Source organism: Pristis pectinata, chromosome 2, assembly GCF_009764475.1.
Source record: "Pristis pectinata isolate sPriPec2 chromosome 2, sPriPec2.1.pri, whole genome shotgun sequence".
NCBI lineage: Eukaryota > Metazoa > Chordata > Chondrichthyes > Rhinopristiformes > Pristidae > Pristis > Pristis pectinata.
The window spans coordinates 39,538,679-39,566,316 of NC_067406.1; the positions used below are offsets into that span (position 1 = coordinate 39,538,679).

Here is a 27,638-nt window from a genome sequence, read left to right on the forward strand (position 1 = left end):
GGCTATGCATAACCAAAATTGCTCCAAAAAAGTGTAGAATCGAAGCTTGATTGTACAGAACTAACTCATTGAAAAGTCAGCGCCTTAAAGTTTCACTTTTTTTCATTCCACAGATGCTATCTGACTTGCTGATGTTCTCCAGCATTTTCTGTTTTTTTTTAATTTCAGGTTTCCAGCATCTGCGTTTTTCCCCCAGTGTTTCAATGTTAGCATTGCAGAAGCGAGACTACTACAATCTGATATTTTCGGCTGTTCTTGTGCAGAACACATTTTATGCAGTGTTTTCCTGTGCAGTACAGAATTCTTGGGAAAGCTGGCGGGCCTTTTAGAGTAACGTTAAAAAAAAACTCATTGCATTGCCGCAATATAATTTATTGGCGCACTGTAAAACTACCAGCAAAACTGGGACAGACCATGCTGCCCGGTCTTCTGAACACGACTGCGTAAGAAGAGCTGTACATGTGCGAGCTTCATTTCCTGGACATGATAGAGCTGGATTAAGATTGTAGGCTGCGTATTTGCCAAGGTCAGACTCGATGGAAAAAAAAAGCCGTGAAGCTGATTGGGAATGAGTTGAGATGAAGAGACCAGCTGCAACGTGTTTCTTTTCGTATAGTCCGTCGCACAGAAACAAGTGGATCTTTATTTTTTTATAAATATACATCATCGGTGAGTCGCTTCTCTCAAATCTCTGCTGTGGTGGGGGAAGGGACTCAGATGCATTAGAACATCGAATGGTGATCTTGACTGCTGCACCAACCCGTTCCTCTGTGGACTGGATAAAAGGTTTGGATTTCCACTGCAAATTATTTTTTACTGCGCTCTTAATTCTTGCGTTTGCGGCTTCTTTGGATGATAAAAACAGGTATAAATCCTCCCTTTCCTTTCTCGTCGGCCTTTCCTTCGCGTTACGTTTGTTTTTTTTAAAAAAATGTAAAAGCTGGTTGTTGTTGTTCCTGGAAGCAAAAGACTACAACTCCCAGAAGGCACCGGCGCGGCAACGCATGCGCTCTGCGCCTTCTCCTGACGGTGACGTCTTTCTCCACAGGGTACACACTTGAAAGGTAAAAGGTCGTCGTTGGTCGCTCAAAGAAACCCCCATGATTCCTATATGCCCAGTTGTTTCTTTTACGTATGGTAAGTGAAATTGACAATTAAAAAAATAAACTTATTTAAAAAAAACTTTATAGAACAAAAAAATGGTTCTGGTTTCGGCTTGAGGAGAATATCAAAGCCTTGAATAAAGAGCGGCTGTTTTTTGTTGTTGCTGTTTGCTGAGGCTGGGCGATGTGATGTGTGGGCTCTGATGATGTTTTACTGGTCTCTCCCTTCTCCCTCTTGTTTGTTTGGGCGCTTCGCGTGGTGCTCAGTGCCTGGCCGGCTAGGCGAAGATGCCAAAATGGCTACCAGTAACTACTTTGGATTTGCCCATGGTGGTGCTGCGCAGTACAGGTACGTTATCGCATTCCGCGGCCTCTCGCACTTTCATTCAAATCAGCAGCCTCCCTTTCCTCCCCCCACCCACCGCTCCTTGCGATTCGCCAATCTTTTATTTATATAATTTCATTGCTGGGCGGCAGAAACCCCCACTTAAACACTGTATAATTCTCTCAAGAAACGACCGCATGGTCTCTCTTTGGTCAGAAGACTTGCTTTTCTTCCTTTGTTGTGCATAAATTAAAACTCCCCTTTCCATAGTCACAAAATGGCGACATGGTGTGCGGTTTCGAATAATGCGGTTGTTTTGAAGCTATTTATTTTGATTAAAATTAAACACAAATGCCCTGTCTTTTGAGTCTTATCAACCCGTGTATTCCAATTAGATTTTTGTTTTAAAGAAAATTCGCCTTGATTTATAACGGTAATTCGGTCCGTTGCATGAGGATCTTGTATCAGCAAACAGGTGCGACTAGGATCCGAGTTCGAGCCTTGGTGCAATATAGGATGCAGCGGCAGAAAGAGTTTTCATTGTCATGGGTTTGGGGGTGGGGAAGGGACGCAGCCCATGTTCAGCATTCCCCAGGTGCCATTGGCTAATTTGGTTATGCATTTAATAGTTCAATCTAATGTTTAATGTCGCATTTGGATCTTCTCCCAGTTCGAGTTTCACCAGAATTTTAACTGAACATGTTGTTGGCAGGCTTTTAAGTATTAATGTAGCATACTGCAATCTGATAGTGTCATAAATGGGAGTGCATTATTTATACCAAGTTTCCAGTACTTTAAATAAATTGCAATTCGCACATCTTCCCAGAAAAGAGTTAACACACAATGACAGGGGAAGGAAAATATGTTTGAAGTCAAGCCTGATGTCTCAGTTCAGAACCATGTCATTCACAGTACCAAATTCAGTAAAGCTCTCCTTTATTCCTACTGATCTGCTGTAGGATTTCTCCACTGGATGTTGCAACACTGCCTTTTGTCAGTAGGTGATTTGAATTTGTTATCATTGAAATGAGTTGGGAGGAAATAGCATCTGGGGAGTTTAGCCTCTCTAGAATTGGTATACCAAATTTGACCCTTATTCCCTACTGTTGGAAATATCATTAATTTGTCATTTCAATTCCTGAATGCTTTTAGAAATGGTTGATGCCAAAGGCACTCACATTTCATAATACTGTATATTAGTACAATTGCTACTTAAGTAAGCAACCTTGTACAACTCAAAAGTTAAATTGTTATGCATAAAAATTATTTGTTCTCATTACAGCAGCATCAAATTAGCAAATTTGATCACAACTGGTAAAGCAAATGATCCCAAATACCTTTATTTTTTCCACCCTCAGTATGTATCTTTAAATTTATGCAAGTCAAATAGTTCTGAAGTAGAAGGGTTTTTTTGGTCTGGAAATTAAGGTAGAGCTTTTGTGTGGTGTTGTGGAATTGAATGAATGGAAGGCGAAGAATGCAAGCCAAGGCTCCTATCAAGAGATGGTAGTGCAGAATGTGGGTGTGATTTGCCAATGTCTACTATCTATGTGAGAACAAAAATAACTTGGATTGACAGGAACAGTCTTGGGGATAAATGAGATGATGTTACCAGGGAACATCAGTACTGGTATTCTTATTTCAGTGGTTGATATAATTTGATGGGCAGTTGTATGTCTGTGAATGGGTCGATTGGCCCTTGAGTAAATTTGAATTATTTCTTAGGACGACCCGACTTCCAGGCAAAATGAGCATGTAGTGTGGTAAAGCATTCTTTGTGCTGGACTGCTTACGACACCTGGTTATGTTTTTTGCTACTTTTTTGATATTAAACCATTTGAACTCAAGCAACAGGCAAGTTTTTGAAAATTTGTGCAATATCTTCTATGAATGGGGAGAATTTTTAAAAAAATTCCTTTTGGGCAAAGCTTGTAAAAAGGATTGGTTAGATACAAATTTTCTAATTGGGGTACAAAGTACTCTTGGGAGAGTTTTGTTTGGAAGGGTGGTAGTTGTTTCCCTCCTGATGAGAATGACTCCTTGACCAGACCAGACCAGACCAGACCAGACCAGAAAGACACATTTTGTGAATGCAATGATGGAGCTTCTCATGATTCATAAAATTGGATCATGAATAATGTCATTCTGATCTGTTGATTTGAGCTTGTTCAATAAAGTCAGTTATACATAGAGGGAGTGAAGTCAAGGTTCACGAGATCGATTCCTGAGTTGGTGGGTTTATGATATGAGGAGAGATTGAGCAGACTGTGCCTGTACTTGAGGTGTGAAGTATTTAAGAAACAGACGAGGAGTTGAGCCTTTCATGCCTATTCTGCTATTCAGTAAAATTATGGCAAATCATTTACTTCAACATCACTTTTCTGCACTAACCCCATGTCCTTCGATTCCATTAAAATCCAAAAATCTTTTGCTCTTTCTTGAATATACTTAACAACTAACCTCCCAGAGTCCTCTTGGGCAAAGAATTATGAAGATTGAATACTCTTTTGTTGAAGAAATGTTTCCTCTTCTTTGTCCTTAATTTTCTGATCTTATTTCAGTTTTAGACACCCAAACTAGGGAAACGTTAATTCCAGTATCTGCTATCTCTTAGTGATTCTATGTCTTATCCTATTAAACCCTTTGGATATTTTGTGTCAATGAGGTCTTCAGTTCAGAAGAATGAGAAATGATCTCGATGCCAAGTACAAAATTCTCCAAGGTTTTTGACAATGTAGTTGCAGAGTTAATGTTTTCCCAGCTTGCAATATATAGAACAAGGCTCAAAGTAAAGGTCTCAAAGTAGACAGGTGAAGTTTCTTTACCAAGAGGGAAGTGAATTTTCGGAATTCTCTGCCCAAGAGGACTTGAGGTTAGTTGCTAGGGACAGGCAACCCCTGCATTACAGGGGTCGGTGGGGGGGGAGGGGAGAAGTGTTGAGTTCCTAGGAAACTGTCTGTATCACTATTCTCCATAATGCAAAGCTGCTTCATCTGCGCATGCATCAAGAAATGTGAGCTGGGGAAAAATATTTTATTTTTTCCACATTAATTCCATGAGAATGACTTTTATTCCATATCTCAAATTTTTGGGCAGTGATCGGCGGAGGCTGTGGGGAGACCTAATAGAGATTTATAAGATTATCAGAGACATTGAGTAGTCAGCCAATACTTTTTTTTACCAAGCTCAAAATGTCTAATACTAGAGGGCGTGCATTTAAGGTGAGGGGGGTAAGTTCAAAGGAGATGTGCGGGGCAGGTATTTTTACTCAGTGGTGGGTGCCTGGAATGCGCTGCCAGGGGTGGTGATAGGGGCAACTACAATAGAGGTGTTTAACAGGCTCTTAGATAGGCATATGAATGTGCAGAGAATGGAGTAATATGGACACTCTGTAGGCAGAAGGGACTAGTTTAATTAGGCACTTACTTGCTGGTTTAATTAATTTGGCACAGCATCATGGGCTGAAGGGTCTGTTCCTGTTCTGTGCTGTTCTATGTTCCATGGTTTATGAATTCTGTAAGGGTGAATTTCTGTTGCCTGAATGGCTGTTATGTGGGGGTCCCCTGTTTATTCAAGAAAGAGTGATTAAATTTTTTTTTGCTTGTTAAGGGATATGGAGTCAGTGCAGGAAAGTGGTGCTAAGGTGAAAGGTTAACCATGATCTTACCAAATGGTGGAGCAGCCACAAGAAGTCAAATGGCTTAGTATTTCCTGTATTCCTATGTAGCTTTTTAGTTTGGGAAGAATCATTGAATAGTTTTTAGTATCTGTTAAACTTTATAAAAAAAATTGTACGCTTCCTAGCTACAATTTCACACATTTCAAGAATGTTGTTGCACACTACACTCTGAATCCTAAAATAGATGACTATTCTAATGCTTTCATGACTGGCATCTCTCTTTGCATTCTCTAAACTAGAGCTCATCCAAACTGTGCTGCCTCTGTTCTAACCTGCATCAAGTTCTGTAGCTTGCTGACTTAGATTAGCTTCATTCTTTTTCTTGTTTCTAAATTTCTCCAGGACCTGATCCCCAGCCCCTTCTCTTCAATTTGATGTCATCAACCTCACTGATTTTTTTCATTGCTCAATAGTGGCCAAATCATATGGGTTTCTCTCCTGTAGATTTCTTTCATTTATAATGGTACTCTTGAAAATCCACCTTTTGCCAAACTTGTGTTTGGTAGCCATGACAATACTAGTTATATTTTGCTATATTCATGTGTGTATAAATGCAAATTTTAATCTTGAAATTGTTTGGTTTTGTGTGCTTAGAATTTAGAAGTCACTGAATCTTTTGGGCTTGGCAGCAAATTTAAGCCCCTAAATTCAAGAAAAGTTTGTGTCTGGGGAAAAATAACTAGCAGAAGTTTTTAATCTCAGCAGAATTGGCTTTTGATAAATAGGTTAAAACCAAATTTAAAATGTGGGGAAGCATGAAATAGGAATTTTAAAAAAGACTAAACATCAAACATAATTAAGTAAACAGAAAATGTAGTGGAAAGGTGGAAATAAGGAAGAGAGCATCCATGAGGAAATCCATGAAAAGGATAGCAGGTCGTGTAGAAGAAAACATGACAAACCATTTAAGAAAAAAATATTAGAGATAATGAAACTGCTCACAGATGGAGAAATTCTAATTGCAGACAATGATGGAAAACTATTCTTTTCACAAGTGGCAGTGACGATGAGGACGTTGGTGTTGAAGAGTTAGCAACAGAAATGGATTCTGTAAATTTTGAGCAGAGCTTGTTTGGTAATTCTCCAAACCCTGTTGAACGCAGAAAGGAAATACTGGTAATTTTCCAGTTCTAAAATAGGGTAAGTTGTTCTACAAGGCTGGAAAGTAGCTGGAGGCTCATCTTTGCCTAAGATGGAAGAGAAGGATTAACAATAACTTCATGAATTTCTTATCTTAAAATTAAAAATTATAGATTGGTACTAATTTATAAAGACAAATTTTGATTGATAAAATATAATAACTCTTAAAGTATTGAAAATAATCCAGTCATTATACATTTTCAGAAGGTATTTTAAAATTCATGCTTGGCACACATAACAGCATAAGCAAATTGTACAAGAAAGATAATTAAGGTAATTGAAGTGTAAATGGTGTTACTGAATTTGGATAATTGCAATTGGTGCTCTTCATGGTTTGCTTTTGGGTCTACTTTGATTCAATATATATGTAGTTGTTTAAACAGAAGAATTGAATCTTTTGGGCCCTACTACTAAGTTCAAGAATGGTCAATAATCAATTTTGGCACATCCATTTTCATGTTCACATTTTTTAAAATCCCAAAACAATGTTTATAGTTGTCATTTGTATTCTGATATGTTAGCAACAGGTGCTTGAGAGAACCAGATTTTCTTAGTTGAAGCACAGAGTGCCAAATAACACAAACAGCTCTTGTCATTTCTCCTCTTTCTCTGTATCTGATTAAAGGTAGTCAAGATATGGCTAATCTATGTTCTCATTTAGTTATTATAAATCAGGGCAGTAGTTGGAGTGTTTGGACAATATCGGCAAAACAATCTAGCCATGGGTCTTGTCATCTTTTAGTCCCTGCAGGAAATCCAATTTGGATATGATGTGCTCATTGTTAGAAGAATTTTTTTTTAATCATTGCTGAGGCTCACCGATGGAAAAATTACTCACTGACCAAAGAATCACTAGAATTGTTGTCCAGTCAAGTTGGCATCCAGGAGTTGAGTGGGAATTTTCATGAGGAACACCTAATGGTTGCTCACTAAACAGAAAGTAAGAGCTGGTTAGCAATAATTCGAAATAGATTTAGAAAAGATCAGGGCCAATGATCATTCATTTTTTTTCCAGTTAGACATTGGACTATCTAGTTTTCATACAGAAGATATACATGGTAGAAATGCACAGTGACTATGATACTCCATGAGTAAACCAGAAGCATGGATTAATATTCCAGAGAGATGAGTTTAAGATCAGGACCCAGTGTATTATGGTTAACTCTTTCCTTAGAAATGACCTTGCAAAACTTTCCATTCAAGGGGTATTAAGGATGGTCAATCAATTTTAACCTCCAACAGCACTCGAATTCCATGAATGAATTAAGGAATACAGAATCCTTAATTTAAGAAAAATGAATTGTCATGTTTGCTTTAATTAAAATTGCCAATAATCTCTCATGCTAAAGTCTGAATATTAAAATACAAAGGTCTGAATATTTTAAAAACTTAATCATAGTTGAGACTTGTTCACAGCTGAGGTAGCTAGCATTTTCCAGTAGTCATATTAAAGAAGCCTAATTTATAAACTGCAATCAATGTGCGCAGATAGGCCCAACTGATCCATGCCCCACATGAGCCTTCTCCCCCCCCCCCCCCCCCCCCACCCACTAATCTTATCAACATACCCTTCTATTCCTTTCTTTGTGCTTATTGGTATTATCCTTCAATATAGCTTTATTTTGCATCTCAGTTGTGGTTAGGTAACTATTCATTTCCACTTTATGGCAAAAGCACTTTTTGTTGTGGCTTATTGGATTTATTGGTGTTCACCTTAAAACCTTATTTTGGATTCCCCTATTAGTGGGAGTATCATTAAACAAAATTTGATATTGTGGCACAATGAGGTATTAGTGCAAAAGCTTGATCAGAACTAAGGTTTAAAATGCTTGAAGGAAGGAAAAGGTGAAGTTTAGTGAGAGATTCCAGAGCCAAAAGCTTAGTGGTGAAGCTGTTTTTATTTTTCAGAAGCAAAATTTCATCCTCCATAATATTTGCATTGCCTTGTACTTCAATAACTAAACCTTCAGGTATCTAACTTGATGGATTTTAAGATTTACCCAAATAAAGAATGTTAGCTGTTGTTAATGCTAGATTTCTTATAAAACTTAATGCCTGTAAATGCTTTTTGCACCTGTATGGAACAAGGTCACTTTCAGGTGGATGCTTTTATTATGAGTGGTGACTTTTACTTTTTTTCAGATCGGTTTTTATTTCTTGGATCTTCGCATAAGCATGCATTGTATAGTTGGAAGACAGTCAGGTTTCTGCCAGTATTTGTGTAGAATGCACAAAAGTAGCTCCAGACACTACATCTTAATATTTTGCCACTGCATTGGAACACATTTCCCACTATAGTTATTTCTTGGATTATTTTCAAACTGGCATAATAGGAGTCATTCTTGATTCCATGTAGCTTTCATCGGACCTAGTGAATGGATAATGGGTATCTTTTGGGCATTCGTTGTAGAAATACAACCTTCAAAGTTGCCTCTGTGCCTTTTCCTGACTGGTCACTCCCAAACTCTGCTCCATTTAAAAAGCATTGCATATTTGCACATTATGCGAGATCTTGTTTTAGGGTTATGCAAGAAATTAACTAAATTCTTTTTTCAAAAAAAACATACAGCAGCTTTAAGTGCATATTAGTTTACTGTTAAATACATATTTCCTTGTATTTTGATGTATAATTTTGTAATATTTTACAGATGTTACAAATCTTAATTTCAAGAAGGTTATGAAAGAATGCTTTTGAGCAGTTCTTATTGCAAAATCATGTGAAAACCATGGGTAATCAGCTTTATATATGCTTTATGAAAGGGAAATTGTGTTAAGCAAATTTGTTATAGTTCTTTTAAGGAGGTAGCCAACAAGATAGAGGAAAGGGAACCAGATGATAGAATACATTCAAATTTCTAAAAGCCGTTCCATAAGTTGCCACATGAAAGGTTACTGTATGGGATGAGGACTCGTGGGATTGAAGATAATGTTATGGCTGGAGGACTGATTGTTGGAAAGCAAAAGTTATGGATAAGTGGTCTATTTTTGAGTTGGCAAGCTGTAATGAGTGGGATGCTTCATGAATCAGTGTTGGATTTTCAATTATTTAGATTCTACAGCAAACTTTTAAAGGATGGATTAACACTAAAATTAGGTTGCCACTATTGCCACATTTTCAAAGATAAGCATGTTTACTCAGGACAGTTACAGCAACTCAAAAGCTTCTGTATTTTGGGACTTGGGAACACCAACAAATTTCTGTGGATCCCTATAGATTTTGCCAGTCTGGATATCTGAAGTATGATTGCTTCTTTGCAGAAGAACGGATAAATCGATAGAATATTATGGATAGGAAAGTTGGCAATGATGTTATGTCTTTAGTAGATTGACTTCATTCGTAGCACTACACATATTTGGGCAAACAGAGAGGTACTTAATTGCCCTCTTCCTATTAGCTTGTTCTTTAACTTCCATTATATTTGTTCATGGCAAAGTCATAAGAAGAAAAGTATTCTTCAGTCAGCTTTTCTATCCTAGAAGTACAAAGTAGGTTCTCATTGGCAAACCAGATCACTTGCCCAGCATATTGTTGCTGGAGTGAGGGGAACATGTTTGCAACATTAACTTGTAACTGTGGTTACAGGCAGAATTCCAACTAGCCGATTCAAATTATTTTGGCTAGCAGCTCTGTATCACATACAAGAGAACATGACGCAGTAACAGATTCTTCCTGTTCATTGTTTAATGATTATAAAGGTTCTTCCAGAATTTAACAATTAATCCTTTTAGAGCTTACAAGCTTCCTTTGCAGCATTCGAAGCATTTTTGACAAAAAAGCTATTTACATCTGAGCTCTTCATTCTTTGAGTTTTGTTTTAATTTTTTAATGGCAAAAGTATCATTAGTTCAGTACTGTCATGTGTCAAACTTTTTTGAATGCTAAGTACTGGAAGTTCATTTTATGGACTGTAGCAAACATGTCTTAAATTTTATCTTCCTTTCTTTATTTCTGCTTGTTTTCTTTTTGTGTGGGTATTTCTGGATTTCTACCATGAAGTTTGTTCTTAGAGATGTATGCGATATCATCTGAATATGCCTTTTTTTGACAGTACAAATTTTTTTCATTTATCTCTCCAAGTGTTTGCAGATCCTGAGGACCAAAATGGTGAATTTTGCTGTCTTGACATTTTACCCATTAAAGCCTGCTTTCTTGCCTCTGTGCCTGAAGCAGACAGTCCACTTTAATTCATACATCATATCAGATCTCTACAGTAAAATATGGTTAATTGAAAATGAAATAAATGAGCTGTTGCTGGAGAGATTTCATGGTTGTTTATATGTTAAATGTGTGGAAACAAAAATAATAGGGAGGAGGAAGAGGAATCATACATGGCAGCAAGGCTGCAGTTCCTTTAAAATTAAATTTGGGGTGATGTCAGAAAGTGCTTTACACAGGGTATTGAAGTCCTGGAGCACTCTTTCTAAGCTTGTGACAAAGAGAGGGTCCTAATCATCTGCTAATTCAGTCTCCAGCAGATAGTCTGCCAATAGAGTTAATTGTGAGCATTGATGTAAAGAGAAGGAAAACTCAACATTGTGCATGGGAAGACTGATTTCCCCATGTGTAGGTTGTGTGTGGTCACGGAAGGGCAGGCAGCTAGGGATATATTCTTGGGCAGATCTTGAGGAAAATCTTAAAACATTCAATTCATTCCAAACAGGATATTGTGTCCAATTTTGGACCACACTAAGAATGTGAAAGTTTTCGAGACCTACTAGTGATTCCAGGGATTAAATTTGCAATACAGAAGGCATATGAATGCAAATTGTTAATAGACTGGATGCATGTAGTTGGTAATGGATTGGAGAAGTTTGAATTCTCATTAAGTATAAAAAGCCAAGAAAATGTAATAATTGTATAAGATTACGAATAGTTCAGCTAGAGTGAATAAAGGGAATATCTTTCTAATGGCTGAAGAATTGATACCTAGAGGGCACAGCTTTTAGGTGATTGGCCAAAGAATCAAAGGTAACATAAGGAAAAGCTTTGTTATGCCATTAATTTTTATGGATTTAAAAGATTTCCAGAAGAAATGGAATAAATATTTTCAAGAAAAATTATAGTTTACCAGTAGGGAAGAAAGATAGTGAAACTAACTGTATCGTTAGACCATAGGATATAGGAGCGGAATTAGGCCATTTAGCCCATTGAGTCTGCTTCACCATTCAATCATGGCTGATTTTGTTTTAAACCCCATTCCCTCACCTCCCCATAACCCTTAACCTTCTTACCAATCAAGAGCCTATCAATCTCTGCCTTAAATACACCCAATGATTTGGCCTGCACAGGCCTCTGTGGCAATGACTTCCACAGATTCACCACCTTCTGCCTGAAGAAATTCCTCATCTGTTACAAAGGGATGTCTTAGACTCTCCTACTAATGGAAACATCCTCTCACATCCACTGTATCCAGGCCTTTCAGTATCCGGTAGGTTTCAATGAGATCACCCCCCCATCCTTCTGAACTCTATTGAGTACAGGCCCAGAGATATCAAACACTTCTCATATGTTAAGCCTTTCATTCCTGGGATCATTGTTATGAACCTCCTCTGGACCCTTTCCAGGGCCAACACATATTTCCTTAGATATGGGGCCGAAAATTGCTCACAATATTTCCAAATGCCGACTGTCCAACACCTTGTAAAGCCTCAGCAGTACACTCTTGCTTTTGTATCCTAGTCCTCTTGAAATGAATGCTAACATTGCACTTGTCGTTTTTTTTTACTGCCAACTCAACCTGCAAATTATTGGTATTGGTTTATTATTGTCACTTGTACTGAGGTACAGTAAAAAGCTTGTCTTACGAACCGATTGTACAGGTCAATTCATTACACGGTGCAGTTACATTGAGTCAGTACAGAGTGCATTGATGTAGTACAGGTAAAAACAACAGTACAGAGTAAAGTGTCACAGCTACAGAGAGAGTGCAGTGCGATAAGGTGCAAGGTCACGACAAGGTAGATTGTGAGGTCGTACTCCATCTCACTGTATAAGGGAACTGTTCAGTAGTTTTATCACAGTGGGGTAGAAGTTGTCCTTAAGCCTGGTGGTACGTGCCCTCAGGCACCTGTATCTTCTACCTGATGGAAGAGGAGAGAAGAGAGAATGTCCCGGGTGGGTGAGGACTTTGATTATGCTGGCTGCTTCACCAAGGCAGCAAGAGGTAAAGACAGAGCCCAAGGGGGGGAGGCTGGTGTCTATAATGTGCTGGGCTGTGTCTACAACTCTCTGCAGTTTCTTGCAGTCCTGGGCAGAGCAGTTGCTGTACCAAGCCGTGACACATCCTGATAGGATGCTTTCTATGGTGCATCAGTAAAAGTTGGTGAGAGTCAAAGGGGACGAACCAAATTTCTTTAGCCTCCTGAGGAAGTAGAGGTGCTGGTGAGCTTTCTTGGCCATGGTATCTACGTGATTTGACCAGGACAGGCTGTTGGTGATGTTCAGTCCCAGGAACTTGTAGCTTTCAACCCTCTCGACCTCAGCACCATTGATGTAGACAGGTGCATGTACACCACCCCCTTTCCTGAAGTCAATGACCAGCTCTTTAGCTTTGTTGACATTGAGGACAAAGTTGTTGTCATGATACCATTCCACTAAGCTCTCTATCTCCTTCCTTGAGGAGTCCCTGAACTAGTACTCCCAAATCCCTTTGCACCTCTGATTACTGAATTCTCTCCCCATTTAGATAATAGTCTGCACCTTTATTCCTCCTACTAAAGTCCATAACCCCACACTTCTCCACACTGTATTCCATCTGCCACTTCTTTGCCCACTCTCCCAACCTGTCCAAGTCCTTCTGCAGACTCCCTGCTTCTGCGACAATATCTGTTCCTCCATCTATCTTGGCATCATCTGCAAACTTGGCCACAATGCCTTTGGTTCCTTCATCCAGATCATTGATGTATAAAGTGAAAGTTGGCAGTCCCAACACCGATGCCTGCGTAGCTCCACTAGTCACCCCCAGCCATCCTGAAAAAGACTTCTCCATCCCCACTCTCTGACTTTTGCCAGTCAGCCAATCTTCTATCCATGCTAGTACCTTGCCTCTAATGCCATGGGCTCTTACCTTGTTTAGCAGCCTCATGTGTGGCACTTTGTCAAAGGCCTTTTGAAATTTTTTCTGTTATAATATTGTTGCTTAATTATTTTGATGCTATTCTAAGTGATAAACATGAGAGAAGTTAAAAAAAAATTGCTATGGCTATAATGGCTCCATTGGAATTGGTAGGAATAAAATTGCAAGGATGTTTCCCAGAAAGTGGGTAAGACACAGGATAGTCAATAGAATAAAAATGGAGAGAGGATGAGGGGGAATGAAGTTTCCTTGCCAAACCTACATAGGAAAGTGTAATTTTGGTGAAAAATTGGACTGGAAGGACATTGAGTGGTGAATTTTAAGGAAGACTATTGATTATGAGAGATGACAAGGTCTTGGAAAGGAATGATGAAAATGAGATACTTGATGGCTGAATTGAGGATTTTTGGTTTGAATCAGTGTTCAATAATTATAATTTTTTTGACGTGATGCTTGAAAAGAGACTTGCTGACAATGCCATAATAGAAGAGCAACATACTGCAGATGCCAATAATCTGAAATTAAAACAAGCTGGAAAGTCTTATCGGCACATGAGACATTTGTGGCAAGAGAATGGGCAATGTTTCAGGTTGATGACCTTTATTCAGAATGGACCTTCTCATGAAATGTTCAGTTTCTCTGTCCATAATTGCTGTCTGACCTGGTGGGAGAAATTAAGGGAACTTCAGAGCTTAAAGGGAAAAAATGACCTTTGTAGGCAAAAAGAGCTTTGAGAAAGCAGAGGGTATGACTGAGAAGCATGCTAAACCCTAGATTAGAATTGGGCAGATGGTTGGGGTGCGAGAAGAGATTTGGTATATAGGAAAGCAAAAAGCTGCAATGGTCTTCCTTTAAAATGTTTTCAAAAAAGCATGCCATCACACATTTTTGTGATTTCAACAACAATATCTGCATTTTTAAATGTAAGTTTTCTGATTTGGGGGTGGTGGCTTGGACTCAGCTGGTGCAGGCAAAGAATTGAGGGCAGTGTTATAATGTTCTCTCTATTAGAAATGCTGAGAGGCCTGGGGCCCAGCTTGCCATCATCCCTAGACTTTTTAAATTTAAAAAAAAGTTGATTTTATATTGAAGAAAAGGGTGGTCATTCTTTTTCTTTACAGTATATCTCTTACAAATGCTGAAGTTTTTCTCTTATGTTTCAGTGAAGTTCTATGTTCTATTAAGAGACTCTTAGATAGCCACATGAATGATAGCGAAATGGAGGGAAGGGTTAGATAGATGTTAGAGCAGGATAAAATGTCGGCACAACATCGTGAGCTGAAGGACCTGTACTGTGTTGTAATGTTCTATGTTCTATAGTATCCAGTATATGTGATGCAGAATTCTGCATGAACATGAATTGGAGGCCCTCTTTTTTTTCCTGAATTTGGGATCTGAAGGTTTAAATTTGAGGGTTTGCATCATCAGAAATGTTTTTATAAAAATCATGTATCTTTGATTTGTATGTGGATAATTCCCGTAGTGCAAATACTAGTCAGTTGTAGCTTTTTAGAGATATTAATACACAAATGAAAACACTATTGGAGAATTCGAAGTGTTTAACTACAAACTAACATAATGTTTTTAGTAAAGGGCAAAGTCGTATATTACTGAGTAATTCTCACTTGTTGCACTCAGTTGTTCATGTTCTCATCAAATGCTGAATGAATTAAAACTTGAACACTGGACTGTCTCAGTGATAAAAGCAAAATATAGCGGTTTGTATTACTTCCACATCTATCAGAAACTTTTTTCAATTATCAGTGTTGCACAGCTGGAGAAATAATATTGTTTTTAATGAGATTGATTTGGTTAAACATTAAAATTAGTTAAAATTGGGATTTGTGGTGCATAACCAGTTTCTTTCATTGACTATCCTTCTCAGCTGTGGCCTAGTGGGCAGCACTTGCCTCTTTATTGGGATTCCTATTTTAAAAGGAATTGAGCTGTGAAATCTACAATAAATTCAGTGCAGTAATGTGTGAGTGGAATGCTGTTGGAGGTGCTGTTTTTCTGATGGGGTATTAAACCAAGGCGTTCTAGCGGGTAGTGAAAAAGACATCTGGTATGCTTGCACCCATAGGTCTCTCTAAACATTAATGCTCCCTGCCATTTACTCTATTTGTCCTAATAGAATATGACCACTCAAAGTGCATTACCTTGTACTTGTCTGGATTAAATTCCATCTGCCACTGTTCTGCAAAGCTTTCCAGCAAATCTGTCCCGCCGTAGCTTTAAACAACAACCTTCTTTGTCATCTGCAAGTCTACCAGTATCACCTGCAAACTTACTAATCATACCCCTGACATTTTCATTCAAATATACACAAGGTACCAGCACAATTCCTGCGGTACATCACTTGTTACAGATTTGTCAGAAAAACACCCTTCCACCACTATCCTTCTGCTGTCCATCACCCAGCCAGTTTTGGATCCAGTTTGCCAACATGCATCAGATCCCCCATGCCTTAAGACTAGCTTACCAGGCAGGACCTAATCAAAAGCCTTGCTAAAGTCTACTGCCCTACCTTCATCAATCTCCTTGGTTACCTGCTCAAAAAAACTTCAGATCAGATGTGTGAGACATGATTTCCCCTGTATAAAATCATGCTGATTCTTCCTAATCAGTCCTTGGCTTTCCAAGTGGATATAAATCCTGTCCCTCGGAATCTTCTCCAACAACTTCCCTACCACTGATGTAAGGCTCACTGATCTGTAGTTTCCAGGTTTATCCTTGCTGCCACTTATGAACAAGGGGACACATTCACTATGCTCCACCATCTGCAAAAGTCTCCATCAGAGCCCCAGCAATCTCCTCCCTTGCTTCCCTTGGTATCATGGAGATTCATCCTCATTAATGAGATCCAGTAGTTCTAGTACCTGTTTTTTTTCCTCTACAGACGTGCTCCAGAATAGTATCGTACCCCTCCCTTAAATCTCTAGCCTCCATGGCCTTCTCCCTGGTGAATATTGATTTATTTAGGATCTTGCTCCTATCCTCTGGCTCCACGTATAGATTATCTCTCTGGTCTCAGGAGATCTATTTCTTCCTTATCTACCTTCTTGTTTCTCATATACTTATGAAAAGTTTTGGAATTCTCCTTAATCCAACTTGCCGAGGTTAGTTCCTGTTTGCCCTCCTAATTTCTTCCTTGTTTTCTACTATATATCCTTAAAAACTTCAAATGACTCGTTTGATAACAATTTCCTATATCTGACATGTGCTTCCTTTTCCCCTGATCAAAACTTCAATATCCTTATGTTAACCAGGCTTCCCTAAATCTACCATCTTTGCCTCTTGCCCTTCCAGGGACATGCTGATTCTGAATTCTTACTATCTTGCTTAAAAATGCCTCCCACTTCTCACCACTTATCAGATATTGTTCTCCACCCTGCTCCCAGCAGCTGCACCCAATCCTACCTCTCCCAGGTCCTGAATTAGACTATCAAAATCTGCCTCCCACCCCCCTCCCAGTTTAGGGCCCTAACTTGAGGACCAAACTTGCCTTTTTCCATGACTACTTTGAACTACGGTCACTGTTCCCAAAGGGTTCCTCCACAGGAACTCCAACAATCATTTGCCCAAGCTTACTTCCTAAGATGAGGTCAAGCACAGCCCCCTCCCTAGTAGGCACCCCCACATACTGCTTCAGAAAAGCCTTTTGGATATGTTTTACAAATTCCTTCCCAACTAAGCCCCTTGCACTAAGGCAATCCCAGACAATATTGGGAAAGATAAAAATCCCCTACTACTACAACCCTGTTGCTTTTAACCCTCTGTGTTCTGCCTACATATCTATTCTAATTCTTGCTTACTATTGGGAGGCCTATAGTATAAAGTGATCACCCATTTCTTATTCCTAAATTCTCACCATATAGACTTACTGGCCAATGCCTTTAAGATATCCTGCCAAGTATTGCCATTATGCTCTTCCTGATTAGCAATACAGCACCTTTTTTTTTGTACCCTTTTCTCTGGCACATCAAACTTCTGCACCAGAACATTGAGCTGCCAGTCCTGCCTTTCCCTCTGCCATGCTTCTGTGACTGCAACGATATCATAATCCCATGTGCTGATTAATGCTCTCAGCTTATCTGTTTTACCTATGAGGCTCCTTGCATTGAAGTAAATGCAGTCTACCAGACCCCTTGTGCTTCCTTTCTTCTCTCTGCTTACTCTTTCTACTTGAGTTGCCTGCTCTATTTTCTATATATGAGTTGGCCTCTCTACTTTGGTGCATTGGAGGCTGAGGGGAGACCTGACAGAAGTATTTTAAATTATGAGAGACATGGGTAGGGCAGATGGTCAGTGTCATTTTCCCAAGGTGGAATGTCAAATACTAGCAGTCATAGATTTCAAGTGGGAGGGGGTAAGTTTAAAGGAGATTTGCTTGGCAAATTTTTTTTAGAGTGGTAGGTGCCTGGAATGTGCTGCCAGGCGAGGTGGTGGAAGCAGATACAATAGCAATGTTTAAGGCATCTAGACAGCCACGTGAATAGGCAAGTAATGGAGGGATATTGCCTATGTGTAGGCAGATGGGATAAGTTTAAGTTGGCATTGTGGTTGGCACAGACATCATGGGCCGAAAGGCCTGTTGCTGTGCCATTTCTATGTTTCTGTGTTCTGATTTGTGTCCCACTCTCCTGTTTCACTAATTTAAACCCATCCAAGAAGCAGTAGCAAACCCTTCTGCAAGGATATCAATCCCCTTCCAGTTCAGTGCAATCTATCCTTGAACAGATTGTCCCTGGCCCAGAGATCACACTACTCTTTAAAAAATTTGAAGCCCTCACCAACTCTAGCCACTCATTCATCTGTCTTGCCTTCCTATTTCTATACTTGCACATGGCACAGGGAGCAATCCCAAGATTACAACCCTGGAGGGTTTATCCTGCTTTTCAATTTCCTACTACTTCCCTAAATTCCCTTTCCAGGACCCCATCTCTCTCCTTGCCTATGTTGTTAGTACCAATCTGGACTATGACCTCTGGCTGCTCACCTGCCCCTTTCAGAATGTTCACAAGACAAGACAAAGGAGCAGAAGTAGGCCATTTGGCCCATCGAGTCTGCTCTGCTACCTCACCATGAGCTAAACTAGTCCCATCTAGCCCCAATTCCTGGCCTTTTCCCTATATCCCTTGATACCTTGACCAATCAGATACCTATCCATCTCCTCCTTAAACACCCCCAATGATCGGGCCGCCACAGCTGTCTGGGGCAACAAATTCCATAAATCCACGACCCTCTGGCTAAAGGAATTTCTTCTCACTTCTGTTCTATACCTGCTCCGAGATATCCTTGACTCCAGCACCAGGGAGGCAACACTCCAGTCTTGCTCTCAGCCACAGAAATGCCTGTACCACTAACTATCGAGTCCCCTATCACTACTGCTAGTCTACACTTTGTCCTTCCCTGCTGTACCGTGGAGCCAGTCATGGTTTCACCGATTTGGTGGCTGCTGCTGCTGCTTTCCTGTGAGAGGCCATTAACTCCGCCCACCCCTCCTCCCCCAATAATATCCAAAGCAGTATCCCTGTTAGAGAGGGAAATAGTCATGGGGTACTCCTGGACTGCCTGTGGTGGTCACCCATCTCGTCTTTGGCTGAACCTGCAGTGTGACCACTTCCCTCTGCCTTCTGTACGCTCCTCAGTGAGATCAACTGCTGAGCCATGCAGTTTGAGAGGAGCTACAAGTGGACACTTTGCTGCAAACATAGTCATCAGAGACATTAGACTTCACCATGATCCTCCACATTTCACAGGAGGAGCATACCACTCTGTTAACTCTCTCGTAGTGAGGTTAAAAAGAAAAGGAAAGACCTTGCCTTATTTTATTGATGCATCCTTATCTCACCAAAGCCTCCCTGGTCAAAGCCTCTGCACTTCAATCTTGTGCTCAGCACTTTGACCTCAAAATGGCTGCTCCTGCTGGAGCCTGGCTCTTTTTTAATTTTATATATATGTATATGCTGTCCTTTGACATTAGGCCTGCCAGTCGGAAAAAAATCACTTTGCCTTATCTTGCACTGCCTTTTTAAACTCCCACCCCAAACTCGACATTATCACAGTCATACAGCACAGAAACAGGCCCTTCAGCCCAGCTGTTCCATGCCAACCAACGTTCCCATTTTAAGCTAGTTCCATTTGCCCATGTTTGGCCCATATCCCTCTAAATCCATGTACCTGTCTAAGTACTTTTTAAATGTTGTTAATGTGCCTGCCTCAACCACTTTCTCTGGCAGGTCATTCCACATATTGATCACTCTCTGAGTAAAAAAAATTGCCCCTCGGGTTCCTAATGAATCTCCCCTCTCACCTGAAACCTATGCCCCAAAGTTCCCCAACTCTGGGGGGGAAAAGACTGTGTGCACATTCACCCTATCTATGCTCCTCATGTCTATAAGATCACCACTCATCCACAGTGAAAAATGTCCCAACCTGCTGAACCTCTCTCCATAACTCAGTCCCTTGAGTCTCAGCAACGTCCTTGTAAATCTCCTCTGCACTCTTTCCAGCTTAATGGCATCTTTCCTATAGGTGACCAGAACTGAACACAATATTTCAAATGCAGCCTTGTCAACATCTTGCACAACTGCAATATTGTATACCCAACTTGGATACTCAATGTGCTGTGCCCTCAATATGTTTGCATTTGACGCAATATTTATCCTTTAATCATCATCATAAAGATGTCATTTTCAGATTACTGTATCTGAATTGCCTGATGCTTTTCTTTAATTACAAAATGATCACTTTGAAATTATTCTATTGTAAAGCGGTTTTTAGTGTTGTGAAAGGTGCAACATCACTGGTATGCAAGAGTAGATGTTTAGTATGCTGGACAAAATTCTGATATAATTGGAAAGGGGTCCCAAATATTCTCAGGATCATGTATAGTTCATGAGGGAGTAACCTGGAAGGAATCCAGGTAGCAAACAAATCTCTCTCAAAGTTTCTTGTATGAAGATCTGGGTTAAATAACTAACATCTGGTATATAGCATTTTAATGTTTAAAAACATCGTGGTGGCTGGCGGGTTTTGTACACTTGTGTGAAAGCACATGTCTGTCATGCAGTTAATTTGGAAACTGATACATGACACATTAGGTATTGGAAAATGTTACTTGGTCTGGTGTGAATACATTGGCTTTTATACATTTCAGGGTTTGATACCCATGAAGACTAGGTTGAGTAGAAATGAGCAATACTGCTGAAGTTTTGCAAAAGAAACATTGGGTTCTTCTGCTTTGAATTATGATGGTCTGTATTGCAATCAAGGAAATGTTGACAATATGTTCTCATATTCTGTGCTGAGTTGTGTTGTTCATAGTTATGTTGTGTAGTATTCCTGCCTGCCAAATTTTAATTCCTTGTCAAATTGTGGTCTTGCTTATCTCCTGCAACCCCTACCAACGAATCCCAGTGAAACTATCACATAGAATGCAGAGTCGGAATAAATGGACAAAGATTGCAGATGTGTGAAATACAGCACGAATACTAATAGGCAGGTGCAGCAAGTGGTTAGGAAAGCAAATAGCATATTGGCCTTAATTGCAGGAGTGTTGGAGTTTAGTAAGAGGGAGCTATTGTTACAATTGTAAAATGGCACTGTGAGGTTACACCAGGAGTACTGTGCACAATTTTGCTCCCTTTATTTAAGAAAGGAAATAACGACAACAGAAGCAGTCAAAGAGATTTGTTAGCTAATTCCTGGGTTGGGAGGGTTGTCCTATCGTGAACGGATAAAGAAATTACATTTATATTTGATGTTTAGAAAAATGGGGGATGATCTTGTTGCATGACAAGGTAAATCGATGTTTGGGAGAATGTTGGATGAGGAGATATGGTTACAAGATTTAGGGGGTGGGGAAAGGTCATTTAAAACTGAATCCATAGGAACTATTCGCAGAGGATGGTGATTTTTCTCTCTCTCTCATTCTGTACCTGGAGGGTTGTGGAGGTGAGGTCATTGTGGGTATTTAAAGAGAAGTAGATAGATTAATTTTGGAATTGAGGCACATGAGGAATTGGCACAGAAGAGGAGCTGAGGCCTGGGGCAGATTGGCCATAATCATATTGAATGGTTACAGTGCAGAGTGGTGTACTCCTGCTTTTATGTTCTTATGTAATTAGAAAAATTAATAACTATGCATGTTTAACCATTTACCCATAGAAATAGAATTTTTCCCTTGTGCTTCCCTGATCACAGGGTTTGTGCCAGCATTTGCACAATCTGCTGAATCTGTTATTTTCTGCCAGAACTTTGCACAATTACCCAATCTCCATCTTGGCTCAAAGTGATAGTCAGAAAGCTGTTTAGAGCTGTAGCACATTTAGTCCGTTCTACTCCATCATTTCTTGGTACATTCTCTGCCCTGCCCTACCCTGTGTGGTTACAGAGTTAAGATCAAAGGTGAAAACCACTCATGAACCCCTAGAAATGGCAAAATTCTACTTAGTCATAGAGCAATACAACACAGATATAGGCCCTTCGGCCCAACAAGTCCATGCTGACCATGTTGTCCGCCTAGCTAGTTCCAATTTCCTGCATTCAGCCCATGTCCCTCTAGGCCCCTCCCCTCCATGTACCTATCCAAGTGCTTTTAAATGATACCATTGTACCTGCCTCAACAACTTCCTCTGGCAGCTTGTTCCAAAGACTCACCATCCTCTGTGTGGAAAAAGTTGCTCCTCAGGTCCCTTTTAAATCTTTCCCCTCTCACTCTAAATCTATGGCCCATAGTTTTGGACTACCTTACCTTGGGGAAAAGACTATTACCATCCACCTTATCTATGCCTCTCATAATTTTAAACACTCCTATAAGGTCTCCCCTCATTCTCGTACCTGATTGGAAGAAGTATTTCAGTTTTTCATGTTAAAAATCCAAGTAGCATTTTGGATTGGAACAGCTAAAGCAAAATACTTGAACTAATAAATTTAAGATTGACATCCTAAGAAACAAGATAACATTCCTGTATCTAATGTCTCCTTTCAATCTCTACTGCATTTTCTAAAATGTAACTATTGTAACTTGTTCTGAATGTGATATCACATCTGTTTTAGGTTTTGTATTACTAAACACTAAACATTTTGTCCTTTTGACTAGCCAACAGCCGGCCACTGGCATCGCATACTCTCATCCGACCACAGCTGGCAGCTACACAGTCCACCAGGCACCAGTAGCTGCTCATGCTGTGACAGCAGCCTATGCTCCTGCAGCTGCTGCTACAGCAGCCAGACCAATTCCTGCTGCAGCTGCAGCAGCTGCTGCCACAGCAGCCTATGGAGGATACCAAGCCACACATACCGCAGCAGACTATGGATATACACAGCGGCAACAAGAAGCCCCTCCACCACCACCACCAGTCACCTCGCAAAATTATCAGGTATGGACTAGAACAGTAATTTATTTGATATTTAGGCACATCATTGCTTATAACTGTATTTATTAATTCTAGAGAAGTGTTTTTTTTTCCCCCAAGCCCCAGAGGAGGAAAAAAGATAGATAATGTAATGTAAGAGAAATGGTTATAGGCAATCAGCACAGTGCTTTTTTTAAATTAACATTTTTTAAAAAAAAGCTTGAGTGTTCGTGTAAATCAAAACAGTTCATCAATGCTTTGCATTGTTAGAATTGTAAAATGGATATCAAATTTCTTCGGTAAGGTTATATAAAATGTCTGTATCATGGTGGGAGATTGGAGGTTTAGGAGGAATATAACAGAAGCTTTATAATTTCAAAGAGATACAGAGAAATAATTTCTGCAAGGTTGACATGTAACAAGGAGACTCATTCTTCAGGAGGCTGAACAATGAAGTGAATAGAATTGCATTGGTTTTGAGGCCAAGGCAGTACCATATTAGAATAGAATTGGATGGATATTTCAAAATGGGGAGGAGTGTAAAAGTATTTAAGTGTGAACATTCACTTCCACCACCATCACCACCAATCTGCAGTGTGTACTTCCTACAAAATCTTTGCTCGGTTTGTCAATAATACACATGTCCCAAAGAATTAAATGGAAAGAATTCCACACATAGAATTAGTGAATTTAAGTTGAGCCAAATTGCTTTGTAATTTTTAATGATTCTAATACTCTGGATTATTTCTAGGGTCATTGTTGATTAAATTAGATTTGCGTTCTGGGTCATAACTGTCTTGTTCAAAACTATCTAGTATCTATTCATTTTTATGCATAGTACTCAAGATGGATACTGGTCTGGGTTCATATACTATTTTAGGTCTAAATTTCTTTTACAAGTTTATTTTAGAAGCTAGAGCCTATCTTAAAGTTTCAACTGAACCTTTCCATTTCAGGACACCTATACATACGTGCGCTCTACAGCACCAGCAATAGCCTATGACAGCAAACAATATTATCAACAGCCTGGTGCTGCAGCTCAGCCACAACCAACTGCCGCAGAAGCCTACTATCAAGCTGGTGAGTCTACAACTGTGTTAAGGAATTAGGAATGAATTGAGCGTTTCTTAACGGGATATAATGGAAAGGGGAAGAGTATTATTGGCTGCAAGTTCAGTATAGGATATGTGGAATGGTGGCTTGGTTCTTGCTGCTCTACTTATCCTCGTTTCCTCTCCCACCCCAAATTAAGACTTTGTGCGATAGTTGCTGACTGCAAAATATGGTGCAGGGCTTACTGCAGTGAGTTTGGGTGATATATACGGTATATTGCTGATACCTTCAGCTGGGAAAGCAGAAGTACCCATTTGCTAATCTATGAAAAGATCACCAGAGGTATAAATGTGAATTTAAGATGATGTGTTAGAGCAAAACCTTAAAAGCAGTGGGTCCTCTGAACTGTGCTGAGCAACGTACTACTTTGAAGTAGATGAATGGTAGATTGGGCTTTGTGCATACGTAATAGTTTGAAGGAACTTTGACAAAAAGTATTGTTTTGTATCAATTCCTAAGAGTTAAGTTTTTGTTCCAGCTGCCAAGGCAGGATATAGTCAAGCTGCGACACAGTATACACAAGCTCAACAGACTCGACAGGTGACAGCTATCAAGCCAGCTACACCAAACCCAACTACTACCTTTACCGTTTATCCTGTTTCCACAACTGTGCAGCCAGCAGCTGCAGCAGCTGCCACCGTGGTTCCGTCCTATACTCAAAGTGGTACATATAGCTCAACTGCTGTGACGTACACTGGTAAGAAGTAAAGTAGAAATTATAAGAGGTATGGATTCAAAGATACAATACCAAATGTAAAGAAATAATGCATACTAAATTTGGAATGAATATGCAGTAAGTGGTCCAACCATGTCTAAGAGAAATTAAATGGCACCAGATTTTCAAAATAGTGGATAGGAAGCAAAAGGTCAAAAACAAATTGGAATACGAGGGTATAATTGCAAGAGTTGGAAAGTGTATAAAAGGAAGAGATTAGCTAAAATAAACATGAAAGCTATAGAGGGGAGACATTGTAATAGGGAATAAGGAACTGGAAACTTTAGCAATGTTTATAATGCAGAGTAAAAGAAAGAAAGTACTTGCAGGTGCTGGAAATCTGCAGTAAAACAATTCAGGACACACTCAGTAGGTTTGGCAGCATTTGTGGACTGAGAAACCTTTACTGTTTTAGACGCTTCATTAGAATACACTGACTGGTCTCGGACCTGAAAGGTTGACTGTTTCTTTCTATAGATGCTGCCTGACCCACTGAATATTTCCAGCATTTTTATTTATAGACTTGTACAACATGAAAAAATGGGCCCTCTGGCCTGCACATCAAGCATCCATCTATACTAATTCCTTCTTACTAGCATTTGGACTGCAGCCTTGGCAATTCAAGTGTTCATCTACTGTAGGGTGTCTTTGTTTTGGTAGAATACACAAATAGTACCAAATCTTGGGTCGTGAGAATGAGGGAATTAAAGAAATGTGTACTGTAAAAGTTGGTAGGACTAAAAGCTAACCATTCTACTGAACCTGTGTGTCAATGAAGCTGTTGTACAGTTAGTGGATGAATTGATGTTTGAAGTTCAAAAAGCCTGTTATTCAAGAAAGAAGAGGAAGAGAAAATTGTTGATAACTGGCCAGTTATCCTGACGTTGGTAATGAACTGAATGCTGTAATTTTGTTTTAGGAATCTGGTAACTGGGTACTTGGAGAATGAAATGATAGTGTAAAGTCTGTGTGGATTTACAAAAGATAAATGGTATTTTGAAAATCAGTCATTGTATTAGTTTTTAATGAGGATGTAACCATAAAGAGAAATTATTGGTTGTGTTTTGAATTAAAAAAAATACTTGGGTGCCACAGAAATAGTTGTCCTTGTTTGTGGAATTAGGTACAATATTAATTGAGGATTCAGTAACAGACAGAAAATAGATAAAACAACAGTTTGAGGTTGGCAGATTGGATGTTAGTTTGGTACAGTAATGATCAGTGGTTGATCCTCAGCTGCTTATTATCTGTGAATGATTTGGATGTAACTGGATCCAATTTGGGTGATTCAAAGATGGGTGAGAAAAAATTGAGGACACAGGATGCAAGTGAGTGAATAAAAACATTGAACTTGGAATTTACTGTGGGGGAAAAATGTTGTTACCCATTTTGGCAAGAAAAAAGAAAAACTTTAAGTGATTAGTGACTAGAAGTGTCCCTTTAAGAGACTGTGGTGTTCATGAGTCAAGTGATGACATGTTACCACACTGATGAAAGGTTATTAGCCAGAAATAATAACTTCGTTTCATCCCAACTTGCTGTATGTTTCTGACACTTTGTTTAATTTCAGATTTATGGCATCTGCAGTATTTTTGCTTTTGGTGTATTTTAATACAAGGAGAGCATAAATAAAGAAGTCGACTGTATTTGGATCTTGGTGAGACCAAAACTGGACTACTGCATACAGTTTTTATTTCTTTGCAGAAGGAAGGATATACTTGGAGGAAATACAGCAAAGGTTCACTAGTTTAATTTTAGGGGTGGAGATATTTGATGCGAAGGGTGGGGGCATTGTGCAGGTAGAGAGAGAAAGGAATGTCATTTTCAAAGAACTACTAGTAGATCAGGTCTATATTTGCTTGAGTTCAGAAGAACAAGAGGTAACCTCTTTGAAATGTAGGAAAGTTTTCCAGGGCTTGAAGGCTTATGGAGGGTAAATGCAGTTTTTATCAGTCTCAGAATAGGGACCAGCCATTCAGAACAGAAGGAATTTCTTCACCCAGAGAATGTCTTTGGAATTCTCTACCCAAGAGGGCTCTCAGAGCTTGGGTATATTTATGACAGACATTGACATCCTTTTAAGGTGTTTTTGGGTATGCAACAATGTTGTGCTGACCTGCTTCTACTGATGTTACACCAAGATTCCCAAGCAAAAGAATTGGCTTCCACCAGCAGCTACAGGTAATGAGCCCTCCAATTTTAAGAGGTGCAGGCATGACATTAATCAACACTAGCTGGCTTCAACCAAATGCAGTTGGTCACTAAACTGAACCTTATGGTATGCACTAGAGCACTGTACAGCATGGTTAAAGCTGTGAATACTGTGATAACGATAATATAGGTGAATTAATTTTGTGTGGTCCTACTCCAAGTCTACAGAGCACAGGGCAATCACACATAGCATTCCTACAATGCTGACCCAGCACTCTACTTTCTAGCAGTAAGAAGTTTAGCCCAGCAGGTATCTTCTGAAGAGTGTTGTTTTCTCTCTTTGTCTGTACATGACCTGTTCCCAGGCTCATAGTGGAAATCTGAACCACTTGTTGGGGTCTACAGGATAGTCTGGAGAGCATTTGGAATTTGCACTTCATGACCTTTTGCAAAATTTGATCTCCTCAACTGAATACACTGGTCTCCTGCAGCAGCTTGGTTGACTTTGGGACCATAGTGATGTGACAGACCTGGTGTCATAGTGGATTGTGCCATCTCTATTTTGTAAACAAAGTAACATTTTTGACTCATGGGCTTGCATCTTTTGGAAATGTGAATCATTAGTTTGCATCTAGATAAAAATTAATGGTTTATTATGTAATAGATTGAAACAACAGGTTTTATTTTTGAAGTGGTTTGTTTAATATACAGATTTTGACATTACTTTGTTAATTTGTGGTGTATTCTGGAGATGTCTTCTCACTGCTGACTTGGAGGAAAGGTACATGGCAACTCAAGCCTTTTGGGTTTGTTTTTTTTTAAATGGTTTCTTTTACGTTGGGAATCAAATTTCAAGCTTTTTTGAATCAAATAGTGTGAAATCAAGTTTGCGTACAGAATTTGAGGTGAATTATTTCCCATGGCCTATTTTGTATTTTCAGACACACAGATCTATAAATGCTTGCTCTAATACC

General features: G+C 39.4%; 1 protein-coding gene and 1 non-coding gene across 7 annotated transcripts in view; both read left to right on the plus strand.

Annotated features, from left to right (window-relative positions):
• The first annotated feature begins 237 nt into the window (after positions 1 to 237).
• Positions 238 to 27,638, plus strand: part of zfr (zinc finger RNA binding protein) — a 59,259-nt gene continuing 31,858 nt past the window's right edge. Inside the window, exons 1-6 of one of the 6 annotated variants that reach the window (XR_007958227.1) lie at positions 238 to 786; positions 1,049 to 1,137; positions 1,371 to 1,452; positions 22,430 to 22,709; positions 23,642 to 23,765; positions 24,277 to 24,495. Coding sequence is in view for 5 of the 6 variants with exons in the window: in XM_052038977.1 (XP_051894937.1) it covers positions 1,101 to 1,137; positions 1,371 to 1,452; positions 22,430 to 22,709; positions 23,642 to 23,765; positions 24,277 to 24,495 (742 nt within the window). In the remaining variant the exon portion in view is untranslated. The remainder of the gene's footprint in view (positions 787 to 1,048; positions 1,138 to 1,370; positions 1,453 to 22,429; positions 22,710 to 23,641; positions 23,766 to 24,276; positions 24,496 to 27,638) is intronic. The other 5 variants (XM_052038977.1, XM_052038964.1, XM_052038970.1 and 2 more) reach the window with 5 other exon arrangements.
• On the plus strand, positions 9,746 to 9,891 carry LOC127567591 (small nucleolar RNA SNORA66). The gene has a single exon (XR_007955929.1). It is a non-coding gene; the product is annotated as a small nucleolar RNA SNORA66 (small nucleolar RNA).